General features: G+C 42.1%; 1 protein-coding gene across 6 annotated transcripts in view; it reads right to left on the bottom strand.

Annotated features, from left to right (window-relative positions):
- The window catches only part of SPATS2L (spermatogenesis associated serine rich 2 like), a 169,421-nt gene that overhangs the window by 11,046 nt on the left and 143,542 nt on the right, over nucleotides 1-14,833 (bottom strand). For all 6 annotated transcript variants that reach the window (XM_019939192.3, XM_019939191.3, XM_019939196.3 and 3 more), the window contains one exon: nucleotides 5,069-5,127. In XM_019939192.3, coding sequence (XP_019794751.1) covers nucleotides 5,069-5,127 — 59 coding nt within the window. The remainder of the gene's footprint in view (nucleotides 1-5,068; nucleotides 5,128-14,833) is intronic.

A 14,833-nucleotide genomic window follows, 5' to 3' on the forward strand; every position in this document is an offset into this window, starting at 1 on the left:
TCCTGCAAACCATAAGCCATTCCTCAGACAGGATGAGAAATATCTTTTTATGCTGATACCAATGTTGAGATGTCAAGAAAATAACTAATGTATAACTCATAAAGCCGAACCATCTGCCAAACTGCTCTAATCACGCTTTAATTATTTACCGGGACGTCCCCTGCCTCCCACGTACAATTCCAGGTAGCTAGGCAGACTGAATTGTGTCTGGTAGGATTTCAGAGTACAGAGAAGCTAGTGAAAAACTTGTCCTGATGATGGGAGCGAAAGGAATTTTCATCTGAACGTAGAAAATGTATTACTGAGTGATGTCCCAGGTCACCCAGTCAGACCAGAGGTCACAAAAAGGTAGCCAGCTATCACTTTCAGTGACAGGGTACATATATTTTGTTTGGTCCACACATTACTTTTACAAATAAATCACCCACACTTGAAAGTTAAGTGATTCCATTCAAAAGCTGGATTTCTGGTTGCTCTTAAAATATTGTTACTTCTGGCTACAGCAGGCATCTCTAGTCCTGGCAAAAACTGCACATTTAGTTCTTTGTGTCTGGGATACCTAGGGCCTGGTACACAGTGAGTGCCCAATATGTTTGCTGAATGAACGATTCCAACAAATGGATAAATGCATTACTTAAAAGGAATATTCAAAGAATGAATCAATGCATTACTTAAAAGGAATATGCAAAGAAAGGCAGAAGTTCCTTTTCTACAGGGACCACTTGAGAATATCTAGGACTCATACCTTTGACTGATTATTTATTTCCCAATATAATTCAACATATGGATGGGACTAAAGCCTGGAGAATGAGAAAATGATTCTTGAGTAGGAAGATGAAATGAGGTACTTTCCTCTTGCAAAGTAAGATAAATAAGAATGCTGAGGGCTCAGCTTTGATGAGCAGCTAGTAAAGGGGTCAACAGACCCTGAGTGACTACATGGATAAACAGATCTGACTTTTCTTAACAGATCATCTGTGGGACTGGTGACAATTAGGGGTAATTGTTCTTTTTGATTAAGTAGAATTTGAGCATTCATACCAAACAAAAGATTTTGTAGAAATAGATATAAATGGGCCCTAAAATAGAAATGCAGGTGCAAGATCACCAATAAATTCTGAGTTTACACTCATGCAAATGTGCATGGGAATGAACACTTTGCATCAGCAAGTGTTGGGATGAGTTTTACATATAGTCTCATTAACATTTCAAAGACTTTCATTATGAAAAAGTCCTAAAACTTGAGATCAAAAGCCAATATTCTCTGGGGGGAAGCCAACATTTTCACCTCAAAAACATCAATCACAGAAACAGAAAGCAAAACCGAAACAGATCAGTTCCTAAAATTCATTGATCCTATAATTTCAAATAGAATAGTAAGTATGTTTTGAAAGCACCATCCTTTTGGAAATTTGTAGAGGGAGACAGTCCCATATGGCTTTAGATTTTCACTGCATTCAACACTCGATTAGTATTATTTATGTAGTATCTGGTATGCTGAAATCCATTTGCTCTGTAGGATTTATAATTTCCTTCAAGTTTCTGGAACACATTAGAAGCTTGCTCTTATTACTTGAACCATGGAAAATTTTAGGGCTTCTTGAATAATATGTCTTAGCAGAGGGTATACTTGAAATCCTGGGGGATGGGGGGCCAGAATCTGGGGCCCAAGTAGCTCTTCAAGCACAAAGGTTCTTTGGAATCCTTTTAATTCCTTAAAAATTCTTGTGAATTTTGCATTTTACTTCATAATAGATCTATGTTCCTGTTAATATAAAGTAATGTTTTCTTCCCATCTCTAGTAAATTTGACACTCTGAGAACACACCTGTCTAGGCCTCCAATTCCCTGGGCAGGCAAAGTTTGAGATCATAGCACGACAGCATCCTTACTTTCTTCATCTGTAAAATGTAATAATCATATACCCCTCACAGGGTTATTGTGGAACTGAATGAAATAACCTATGTGAATTGTTTAGAATAGTACCCTAAAAAACCCTAACTACAAATACTATTATTCTTTTTAATTTAAAAAAATAAATTTATATATTTTATTTATTTTATTTTTGGCTGCACTGGGTCTTCGTTGCTGCACGCGGGCCTTCTCTAATTGCGACGAGCGGGGGCTACTCTTCCTTGCAGTGCGCAGGCTTCTCATTGTGGTGGCTTCTCTCGTTGAGGAGCACGGGCTCTAGGTGCGTGGGTTTCAGTAGTTGTGGCACGTGGGCTCAGTAGTTGTGGTGCATGCGCTCTAGAGCACCGGCTCAGTAGTTGTGGCACACAGGCTCAGTAGTTGTGGCTCCCAGGCTCTAGAGTGCAGGCTCAGTAGTTATGGCACACAGACTTAGTTGCTCCGTGGCATGTGGGATCTTCCCAGACCACGGCTCAAACCCATGTCCCCCTGCATTGGCAGGTGGATTCTTAACCACTGCACCACCAGGGAAGCCCACAAATACTATTATTAAAGTGAGATATATTTATCTAGAATATACCTCCTTCTTGTTGCAATTACGTTCACGTTCACTAATATTGGATCCCACAGCCTGTAGATACTGAATTAATTACAATAATTCTTTTAAGAAATACAATGAAGTACCCACAGTCTTCTCAGCTTTGTGTTAGGTGCCATGAGGGATATAGGAGCTTATGTTATAATTGGGGAAATATGGTTTATATCATGTGCAGGAAATGGAAAACGTGGAAAATACTCTTGAGACCATAGATAAGGAAGCTCCAAATGGTGGTTGCAAAGACAGTTCAGCACTTTGTGGGGAGAAATTCAATGGTTCTTTCTATCGATGGAGAAGACTTATGGTTGACATAGGTGTGTCACCTGAGAGAGGCTGCATAACCCCCCTGACCTCTGTTTTCTGAGGGGTTGGACTAACCTCTCTACTAAGATGAGCTTTTCTCTTTTTATACACACCGTGTCAGGCACTGTGCTAATAACTATTTGATATAGACACTCTTCTTATGCCCTATTTTCTGATTAGGAGCCTGACTTTAGAAATTCACAAAATAGTTCAATGTCACACAGCCAGTAACTAGATGGAACCTGGATTTGATTTCATTTCTGTTCACCTCCAAGGTAAGCAAATTGGTTTCCCCAGGGCGCTGGGCAGTTCTAAACCAGGACCGATTCCTGAAGTTAGGGGAACCCTGTCAATCAAGCTAGCCGTTTCAGCTAGCCTGAAAGCTCCATGAGTGCAGGTCCCAGATTCATCTGTTTGCTCGTTTGTCCCTCTCTCTGCCAGTGCTTAGCACACAAGGAAGCACACAGTCAATGTTTACTGATTGAATGAGTTTTAAAATGGGGATGCTCTCCAGAGATGCCCAAATTCCACAGGTCTTGGGACTGAATACTACTGTCCCAAGAAGGAAGAATGAGCGCTTGAAATCTGAGGCCCTCTGTTAAACTCTGAGAAAGTGATGTGCTGGTAACTTTCTATTTGGTGCTAGAGAAACATTTGTGTTTGTGTTGGCTGTTACATTTTTATCATTAGGATATGAAACTGAAAAGGGAAAATAAGCTGTACCTGAGAAACAGGGAAGATCCCAAGTCATGGGGTAATCTACTGCTACTGAAGAAATCAACAAATGTCAATAAAATAAAATAATTTCACAGTCAAAGGAATTGTGTAACTATCTATATATTCCACAGCTTAACCCTGGATCACATTTAGTTTTATTTAATAAAACCTGCTGTATTTTAGATTCTAAAATGTTGTTTAAAATTATCTGGAAAAATTGTCTAACAAAAATAATGATAGCTATTTTCCATAAAATAACTACTGAATTTATGGCCAAGGGCCAGGCAAGAAAAATATTAAAAGAATGAAGGACCTGGTCTGATCCTTCACTGTTAAAAGGAAAGCACTGAAGTCAAAAGTAAAGGAATTTAGCTGAAACCTGGCTGGGGGTGCAGACTGCCATTTATCCAATTTATGAGATAATATTTGGGTAAGGATGAAGAATTTAAAATGCCTAGGAGATATGGATTGTAAAACTAAATCCCAGCCGAAAAATATGGTCTTGGGGAAAAAAAAGAAAAAAAAATGGTCTTAGGGCTCCCATTAACATAGCAAATGAATTTAAAAATAAAAGAGGGGTCAGCATGTACACTTGCGTTGAATCTGACTGAGCAATCTTGTCTCAGTTGAAATTTCCAACCCATGAACCTCAGCCTATTTGAGATGGCAAATCCACCCTAATGGCTGTTGGGTTAACTTTACAGCAGTGGAAAGGTTTAGAAATAGGTATAAAAATAGTAAGATAAATCAAACCCAGAGTACTAATATATTGTGTTAAATTCAGAAAAAGTTTTGCAATGATCAAGATTGTCTGCGTGTGTTCATTATTTAAATATAGAGTATTCTGTATATTACGCAATCTCGCTTGTGATTTCAAACACGTAACTGATTTTCTTCTGAGGTGTTAAGTTGGCAGGTGTTAGCGAATTTGGCTGAGTTTGTAAACAGAATTGGAGCGTTTTAAGAGAACTTCATTTAGTACATCTCTAAGTTTGAATTATTAATCTTATAAGAGTTGCTTAAGAGCTTGGAATACTTTGCTGGTTAGGTTTGTGAGTTCGCCTTGTCAGGTATCCGAAGTGTTTGAAAAAAATAAGATATATTAAATTTACAAATGTAATTCAAAATGTTAAGGGGAATTGAAGTAACTTTCAAATAGAACACAATTTTTAGGGGAACTTAACTTGGTAAACTTGAGTTAGTTGAAAGAACAAGTGAAAAGGATTGCATAAGTAGTATAGCAAGATTTGTAGGGTGCGAAGGCATAAAAAATTATGTTTTAAGATTTAATACTACATTCAATGTCATTTTAAACCCAATTAACTATAAGTAGTCCTCTGTAGGCACAAAAGTCTCCCTGGACTTTAAATAAACTCAACTGGCACCTATTCTTTGCTGCATGCCTATTCTGTCCTCCGCTCAGTGCGTGCTACTACTCCATCCTTTTGGACCCCACTCAGAATCTGTATCATTGGCAATCTGACCTATGGACTACTTCTGATTGGGAGGCTCCTAATCAAACAACCATGTGTCTACTTACTGGCTTCTTCTTTAACTTTATCCATTTCTGCCATTAATGAAACTTCTTTGTCAATGATGCTGGGGGAAAAAAACAAAAACAAAAGCAAAGAATGCTTAATCAAAGATAAACTTTTAATAAGCACTGGAAGTAAAAGGAAAATTATTTTCATTAAACAAAATACAAGATTACCATAAATATTTCTATGTTACATTGCCAGCAGCAGACTCTGCCTTTCCAAAAATGAGGCAACATGGAAGGGATGCTCCCAGTGTTACATAGTGACATCTGCTGATTAAATCATTGTCAGCAAATCTAAAAAAAAAAGCCTTTTCAGACTTTCAGAATTGCACTGCTTTGAATTTCAATTTGGGAGTATTTTTGCCCTATGAATTTTTGAAGTTCCAGAACAATATAATAAGTATTTAAAAGGTGGCACTCAGGTTATCAAGGCCTATAATTCTCAAATGTCTCTGCTTCACTCTCCCAGATTTGGGCTGGGAGGGAGAGAGGTGGGCCCAATGCTGATGCAGAGGGTCCTGGGACCCACTTTGAGAAATATGGTTCTGGGTCAATCCATCCACATGCTCTATAATGAGTCTATGCCTTCTCATTCCCCCAGATAAGCCTTTCAAGGTTAAATTAACTTTTTTCCATTATATTTAATACATTTTTGGTTAGTCCTTTGAAAAGGTATTACCTGCAAAATTAATAATTTTCTGTCCAAAAGTTAATTTCTCTCCCATCCTGACTCTTCGCTCCCCTTGCAGTATCAACACATCATCACAAATCCCTTATGTATCCTTTCATAGATTTTTATGTGTAAATAAGCACAGATGCCAGATTTTAAAAATTTTCACTTCAACCATAATATTTCAATATAGGTATCTCAAAGATAAGGACTTTTGGGGAATATAACCATAGTATTACTATAATACCTAAAAACATGAACAATAATTTAATGTTATCAGATATCTACTCAATATTCAAAATTTCCTAATTGCCCCATACATTTTTTTTAAACAGTTTGTTTGAACCCGGATCTAAATAAGGTCTGTTCGTGACAATTTGTTGACTGTCTCTTAAATCTGTTTTAATCTATACATTCCCTCCCATCTCTCTTTCTTCTTTTTCCTCCCTTTGTTAAAGAAACCAGGTCCTGTAGAGTTGTCCAAGGTCTGAATTTTGCTGACTCCACGGCCATGGTATTATGTAACCCATTCCTTTATATTTTCTATAAATTCGTTATGAGATACAGAAATTTGATTAAATTCAGATTTGTTTTTTATTTCAGGAGAAATTATGTTATGTACTTCCATCAGCAGACACATGACAGGACACACTTATAAATACTGCTCCTGAAAAAAAATTAAACCTGAAGGTACTCAACTTTATACATCTCAAAATAAATGTACAGGAAATACAAAGAACATCTCTATTTTTTATGATATTAGCAGCTATTGGTGATCACTGCCTAGATCAAGAGGATTTGAGAAATGAGGATATTCAAATTCTCTCACTCCTTGGTTTATTTACTGAAAACTTCCATAAAGAGAAATTTTCCTTGATCAACTATTTGGTTATCATGAAGTACAGTTTGCATAGGCAGGGTAAATGCTTGGTTCTCTCTTTTTATTTATCAGTTTTCAAAACGGTAGTTGGTTTCCTCCAAAAGTAACCAATGAGATTTTTTTTTTGCTTGTTTGTATAGTTTAATTGTGAACTCATATTTAATGTGCTTCAATACACTGCAATTATTATCCTTAAAACATCCTTATTTATTACTACTCAGATTGTTCCAACAGATGTACATTTTTTTCTCCATCAGATGTATTCTTAAAATTTAAAGTGTGTTGAAAATCTATTTCCCCTTAAGAGGAAATATTTTGTAGTATTTGTCAAGGTACGAAGCGGCTCCTGGGATGTATCTCTAGGAGTTTGGGTCTCCTCATCCAAATGATGTAACCTAAACACGTGGACAGTAAGGACTGTGTGTTGAAGAGCTTGGCTCTTTCCAACCAGGAAATCCTAATGGAAAGAGCTGACGTGAACAAGGAACGGCAAACTCTCCAGAACTGGGCTCGAAGCCTAATCCATCAGGCATAGACATCAGCTCTCCCCATGACGCATGTGGTTTTAGGTCACTGGCTATAACCACTTTGGTGTAACTAGCGTATCAAGAGAATTGTACCTTATTTATTGACATTAAACACATACGATGTCAGTGTGTTTTAAACACAGGAAATACACGATACAGAAAGGTGTACGGCGAGAAGGAAGTCTTTATCCAAACTCTGTCCCAGTTTACTCAGTCCCCCTCCCTGGAGGTCTCCACTGTCACCAGCTTCTTGTGTTTCTTTCCAGAGATCATCTAGTCATAAACCAGCATATATTCGTTAATTGTACGAAATGCTGAGTTAAGTCAATAGGCTTGTGCTCCTGTGATCATGAGGTATACTTAGCTTTCCTGTCAAGTTCACAAATGTAGCCACAAGCGATTGGAGAGGGCAGTTCTATGTTAGTTTAGAAAAACAAGGCTAATGGATAAGCTGGTAGGGAGATAAGGTGAGAACCTAGAGATTTGGAGTCAGGAGCCCAAATTATAACAACACGGCTAAGCTATTCTACCTGAGAAAATGTTTTGAATGTTTATTCCCTATAGAAAAGGAGGTGAAAAGAGAGAGAGTCAGCGAGAACGCTGGGAGCTGTGTAGGGTGAAGAGGCTGGGAGAAATCACCAGTAGTGGGGTAAGCAAAGGAGCTTGCAGAAGCGGGAGGACCACATACGCTACTGTGCGATATCCACTGTAAGGCGTGTGATGTGAGCCTTGCTTGGGATGTCCAGACCTTCACCACGCTTGGTGTGAATGGTCTGAATGTGTGTGGGTGCGCGCGCGCGCGCACACACACACACACACACACACACACACACAGGAAGTGGCTGGGTTTCACGTCTGGGTCAGTGCAGGGCTGAGAAATGGGAAGAGCAACAGCCTGAAGGTAGAGTGAGCATTAAGAATGTTGGGCCTCACCCGCATCCCTGAACCGGCACAAATCTTAGAGAGGTCTTTTGACTTCTGGCGGACATGAAACGGGAGTCCAAGGGGCTGGGACTCCACTGACTTATGGGCTACAGGTAAGGTGAGACTTGCTCCATTCTCTTAATCAATGGAGTGAAGCCGGCTTGCACACGTGTGGGGTGACGGTACAGAATATGTCACAAAGAGCACTAGAAGACTCCAGTCTCTGGAGAGACTGACAAAACATTCATCCACTGGACAAATATTGGTTGAGTGCCTGCCACGTGCCAGCCGAGTGTGGAGCTGGGAATACAGCTGTGGATTAAAAAAAAAAAAAAAAAGATTCCTGCCATCCTTGTGGAGCCTCCATTCTTTGGGGTGAGCTGAGAGGAAGAGGATGAAAGGACCTGCCGAACTTGCTGGGGAAATGGCGCAAAACAGGTGGAGAGGGAAGAAAACGATGATGGCAGGAGGAAGAAGTTAGGATTTCCCCACCCTCCATCAACCAGAAGGCTGTAATTAGTCTCCAGGATTTGAGAGCATGCAAGGTGCACAACCAAAGCAAATACATGCACGTGATACAAGATGGGGTACTTTAGACTTCAGGGGGCAGGAGGGGGTAGACCACAGTGAGAGTGCCAAGACAGCCTCATGTAGTCCCCACGCCCTCAGTCCCCAAACAGGGCCACGGACCCTGCAGCCTCTGTGTGTGTTGGATGAGAAGGATGGTATAGGAAGGGGCCTTTGCTCATTTCTTTACCAGCTATAAGATTATAGTGCATTTTTGTTGATTAAACTTGTTGATATAATTATGTGCCCAGAGAGTTTACAAGATGGACATTTGGGGTGCAACCGTATCCCCAGGTCTAACACATTAAACGTTGTGGATATGCACACAATGGTTAGTTTAGGCCTCCTGGGCTAGCAACAGGAGGGATGAAGGCTCTACACAATCAATTGTTAATCTGCTTAATGCCCACTGGAGGATGTGAAAAGCCTCTGAAGTTGGCATCAAACCATGCTTCCATTCCTCTGGGTATTTCGGCAAAAGACTGTCCTCAAGCATCTTAGTAATTCAAGCACTGCTATGTATGATTGCTTTCAAAACTCATGCATAAAAGCAATCCAAGGGATCTCTGCTGAGTCAGGACCCTGCTCAGGACCCACGAACTGGATGCAAACCAGCATCAAGGTGCTAGCTCGAGGCAGTGCCCCAGGACCTCCCATGAGAGTCTCAATAAGGTGCACCTCAGAGTTTCACTGGATTTTTTTTTTTCCTTTCAAGGCAGCAGGCTTGTGGGAGGGAATATTAAGAGAAGAGGATGTGGAAGATGAAGAGGATGAAGTAGCGGAGGCCAGCCGGTCCTCTGGCAGGCTGTCAGACAGTGAGGACCCAGCATCACAGCAAGCTGAGAGCCAGATCAAAGGAAGGTCCAAGAGGGAAGGCCGCGCCTAACACCTTTTTGGGCCGCACCACGGGGCTTGCGAGATCTTAGTTCCCTGACCAAGGATCGAACCTGTGTCCTCAGCAGCGAGAGCGCAGAGTCCTAACCACTGGACCGCCAGGGAATTCCCTGTGTCTCACACCTTCTAAATGCCCGCAGTGCTGGGGGCCACACCCAAGCTTCCTGAGTAACTTCATCAGTGCCATTTACAAGTCCCACTGAATCTTCTTAGAGACCCCAGGACAGAGATACGCACTGAAGGGCTGCCTGATACAGAACAACTCTGCAGGCTGGATAAAAGAGGAGGGTGCTGGGCAAAACCCAGTAGGGAGTTAGCAGATATGGAGGGCAGGAGGGAGGAGTGGCACAGAGGGAGGAGACGACTCACAGAAAAATCACAGGCAGTGTCACTGTCCCCATTCCTACTGGAGAAGCAGAAAGGTCACATGCAGGCTTTCGAGATACCACTGTGTAGACAGCCTCAAAATGAGAGCTGCTCGTAACGAACACCTGAGTGCTTACTGCGCGAGGCCATCAGCGAGAGCACCGGTGCCCCACTGGAATGATCTCACCGAAGTTTCCCAACACCCCAGGAGGTATGAGCTCTAATTCTCCCTCACCACAGGGCCTTGGCACGTGCCCTTCCCACTGCTAGAGGACAGCTCTCCTCCCCAGCCCTGCCTTTCTTCATCTCCTTCACTTTGAGGCTTCCTTCAGGTCTCTGCTTAATCATCCCTTCTTCAGAGAAGCTCTGACGGAGTTTTAGAAAACTTCTGTTCAACGTTATGCTCTTCGACTACGGTGGGCTGCTCGGCAAAAACTGCTTGACAGTGATGAACGGAAGGGAAGATAGCATATTTGTTTTTCTGTGGCATCACAATAATGAAACCTCTTAATTGGTAAACTGTAGTGCTTGCATATAAATCATCTTTATGCAAAAATTTATATAACTTTTGTCACTGACAGAATCTAATCATTTGAGACATAAGCTTATGAATAAAAGTACAACGATATTCACTAAACCACACAGGGTCTGGCTCAGAATCAAGACACATAGTTAATGATTCTGTTTGTAAATTGGGATGGTAATAAATTACTGAAGTTTGTACTTTCCCCCACGAATCATCTGCAATTCAGGTTTGGGGCATTTTTGCTTTTCAGCGGTGATCCTCCGTACTTGATAGAAACACAGAACTCTTTAATCGGCTTTTTGCTGACCACTGAAAGTTCTCTAAATGGCTGGATAAAGTCCTCAGGAGGGCACCAGACTGAAGACACATCAAACGTGTTCTACATAAACTGAGCTCACATAAAACCCAGGCTGACCTCACATGTTTCAGATGTGCCCTTTATCCTTCCAAAAACACATCTTCTCATTTTATCCAAACTGCCTGCATAGTAAAATTTTATCCTCTTGCCATAAAAAAGCTTTTATTATTAAAGCAATAAGGTGTCAGGAGAGGCAGATGACCATGGCAGAGCCTTTATGGTTTATTATATTGTTAATCACAGAGATAAAGTGTCATTTTATAAAAATGTTTCCACTGTCTTGATTCCTTTCTATAGAGGCCTAATCATAACAATAGTAAAAAGAACCAGAAAGGCACTTGAGCAGGAATAGATTGATCATTTTCTGCTCTGTGAAAGACTCTCCTTTAAATGTGGAGACAAGACACTGAGAGACAAAACGGCTTCATCTGGCAGCTCGAAGGAGCCACGTCAAGTCTGGTGCGCTTCATAAATAAAGACGCCGTGATGGGCAGCGGCCACAGGACTGTCAGTGGGTGAGAAGCTGGAGAGCTGACGCTTCTGGCGGATACTGAGGAATGAAAGTAGGATTTCAGTAGGAGTTGAACGAGATCAACCTGCCACAGCAGCCAGAGTCAGACGTTAGAGAGTTAAAACTGGGCTGCATTTCATCTTCCTGGGCTGGCCTCAGGGAGGCCATCGTGAGAGAAACGGCCTGCGACTATCTGATCCCAGACAATTTTGCTTCAGGACCTTCTGGTGGACGAAGGGCTTCGGTGCGGAGCTCCCTTAACTCCTCGCTTGACAAACAGAACAAAGCAGATGGAGAGCCTCAGGAAGCAGACAGAGCCCCGCGCTGGCCGGCAGGGTGATCGTGGCGCAGAGCCTCCAGACCGCCGGCCCGTTAGAGAGGAAGACAATGTGGAGGTTGCCGGGGAGGAAGGATCCTACCGAACGCTAAGGGGATGTTTCAGCCCTCCTGGCCCGTAACAAACAGTTTATAAAGCATGCGACTGAGTGATAAGCCATAAAGCCAGACTTCCTGTTTCAAGAATTTCTGTTTCTTTCACTAAAGAGAGAGGGTAATGTACAAACATTTCCCCCCACTGCGGGCTCTGCTCCTTACCTGCTGCACCAGGAGTAAGAACTGTGCCCATGGGAGGAATGCCAACTGAGCGCCTGGCAGCCTAGTAGCACCCAGGGGCCGCTCTGTGGATCCTGAGCTGGGAGCTGGCACTGATGGAAGAGGCCACCCATACTGCCCAGGAGTTTAGGCCTCTACGTCCCTTGCCCTGGCTGAGAGGACTGTGCCCACCAGGCGGAGGGCAGAAAAACTCCCTTTATATACTTGGGGTGTACTCTGCTGTTACCATTTCTAGTCCAATGGGGTTTCGGCCCACCCATTTCTCAACTATTGTTGCTGTCAACAAAGGTGTCCCTGGCATGACAGGCACAAAGACATCAAGACTGTGTATGGTTCTCTATTCTTAGGGTCAGAAGGACAGGCAGCCCTAACACGACAGGTGCCTACAAATGGTGCCCCTGCTCTTGCATGGCTGTCAATTCCCCGTTCCTCCTTTCTCTGTTCTGCTCCCTGAGGACTAGCAGAATATGCCACCCCAAATATGGCTCATTGTGAGCTGTGGGCATGTGAAAAACAGCAACTGCAGGGACAGGCTTTCTCCAAACTCCCCTTTTCTGCTTAAAGACAGATCGTCCAAAAGGAACTCAGTTGTCATAAATTCCCTCCCCGGGAGTTTCACCAGCCAGGGAGGATGTTGACTTTCATCACAGGAGGGGAGACTAGAGAATGGACACCACACTCAGCAGACTTTGTCACAAGCTACCATACCTCCACCTGTTCTTCTAAGGACCCATTCATCTTTCCTAAAAGTCATTCACTCTCCCCTCTGAGGCCTACACCCCTCTCCCCTTTTCCCTATGAAGATGGTATTTAATGCTGAATTCCAGGCCACCTTGGGGAGTTCTTCATATTTCCCTGGGTCTCTCCCATGTGTACATGAGGCGTACATGTTAATAAACTTCTGTTTGCTTCTCTCTGGTTAACCTGTCTTTTAGTACAGGGTCTCAGCCAAGAACCCGGAAGGGCAGAGGGAAAATATTCTTCCTCCCCTGCACGTCCATCCTGTCCCCACTCCTACACCTGTCTGCTGGTTGCTGCTCTTACCACTCACCAGTTTTCACGACTCCCCTTCCTTCACTTCCCACGTGATCAAGTCCTCCCAAGTCTACCCCAGAAATATCTCTCCTACCCAACTCCACTTGCCAATTTACCTCAGGCTCATTATCAAGTAGCTGGCTATGCTCATTTATTTATGTTTTTTATTGGGATTCCTGGGTCCGTTACCTTCTACTCTGTACACTTTTGCATTTCGGTTTCACAACAACCTGCATTCTTCTTATAATTGGAATTCTTTTTCTGAATGCAGCAGTGATTGACAAATTGATCTAAAGATTTCTTGAATTCCATAGCATTATGTGATAAACATATAAAACCCAATATACATGTCTACTACAGCCTGTCAGCTGGGGTTGGGACACAACTCTTTGAAGCTGCCTAGTAATCATGACTCTCAGGGTCAAAGAGTGTCTCTAAGCATGAATCACTGTTAACATATACAGCAGAGTTACACCCCTCTGCCAGTGAATGTGACAAGTGCACTCAATTGGCCAATCAGGTTGAGCCCATTTTCTTTCTATGTCTTTAATCAGAGGTAATATAACTTGTTAATGTTAATATCTCTTAGTCTGCATATTTTATATTGGAATTCAACAATGATTTAAATTACAGTTAATGAATATGTCATCACACTGTCCGAGGTGTGTTTCTGGAATGAGACACGAACAAATGTAGCATAAGGACTAACTCCCAACACTTGTAAAATCCTGGAGTTCCTCACAGATGACACAGTTAATTGAAAAAACAAACAAACACAGACAGGGATTCCTTTTTCTTCTTGGAATTTAAAAAATGACATCAGAGTTACAAAATCCTGCAAATTCTACAAATCCCACAACATCACATGTTCACCTGAAAAATCTGTATTCCTTGTATACCTCTAATTTCTTATCTTTGCTGATTACTTTTTAGTTTTGTTTCTCTCCATGGAGATCACTCTTCAGGGAAAGTAACTTACCTGTATTTCAGTTTCTATAGCTATAAAAGTGATATGACTTACCACCATCTCCTTTTTAAAAAAATAAAAAACAACCAAACTACATATGCGGAAAAGAAAGCAAACTTCCATCTGTGGGTGTTGACTGTCCTATAGCACAAGGGTCCCAATGAAGGAAGTAACATTCTTCTCCATTTACTTCATTTTACATGCTCATTAAAAAAAAACTGGGAAACGTAGAAAGCAGGATAAAATAAAACAAATTTGGAAATAAAACAAGGCAAAATCTCTCTTTGCTTCATACCCAACATAGAGCCAACCACTCTGAACACTGTCGCCTTTCCCTCCAATTCTGGGTGACGTGGGGATCTATGCAGAAGCCAACATGGTGACTGAACCTGAAGAACTCAGGAACAGAAACTAGAGGAGACTGATGTGGCACAGAAAGTCATAGAAATGCCGGCCCGCTTCCAACCCAAGGCAGCCAGGCTCAGCCTCCACTGCTCTGGCCTCCTGGGGTCTCCTGAATTCCTTAGCTCTCCCGTGAAGAGGGGAGGGGAGAGAATGTGGACTTCCTGGTTTGGGCCGAAAGGCTCTCGTCAGCCAGCATCTCCAGGCTCACTTGCTACCCCTCCTCTTTAGGACCTGACCTAGCCAGTGGCTTCCCAAATGGAGGCAACAAAGAAAACAGTAAACTGTATGTACTTACTTTGTTTTTCTTTTGGCTGCGCCACGCGGCATGGGGGATCTTAGTTCCCTGACCAGGGATCGAACCTGTGCCCCCTGCATTGGGAGTGCGGAGTCTTAATCACTGGACCACCAGGGAAGTCCCATGTACTTACTTTTTATTCTAAAAAGTAGACTTTCCTAATCTTTCGTATACAGATTAACCACAGCACACATATATGATTTATAAATAAATTTTCTGGTTTGAGAG

This window comes from Tursiops truncatus, chromosome 7 (assembly GCF_011762595.2).
Source record: "Tursiops truncatus isolate mTurTru1 chromosome 7, mTurTru1.mat.Y, whole genome shotgun sequence".
Lineage (NCBI taxonomy): Eukaryota > Metazoa > Chordata > Mammalia > Artiodactyla > Delphinidae > Tursiops > Tursiops truncatus.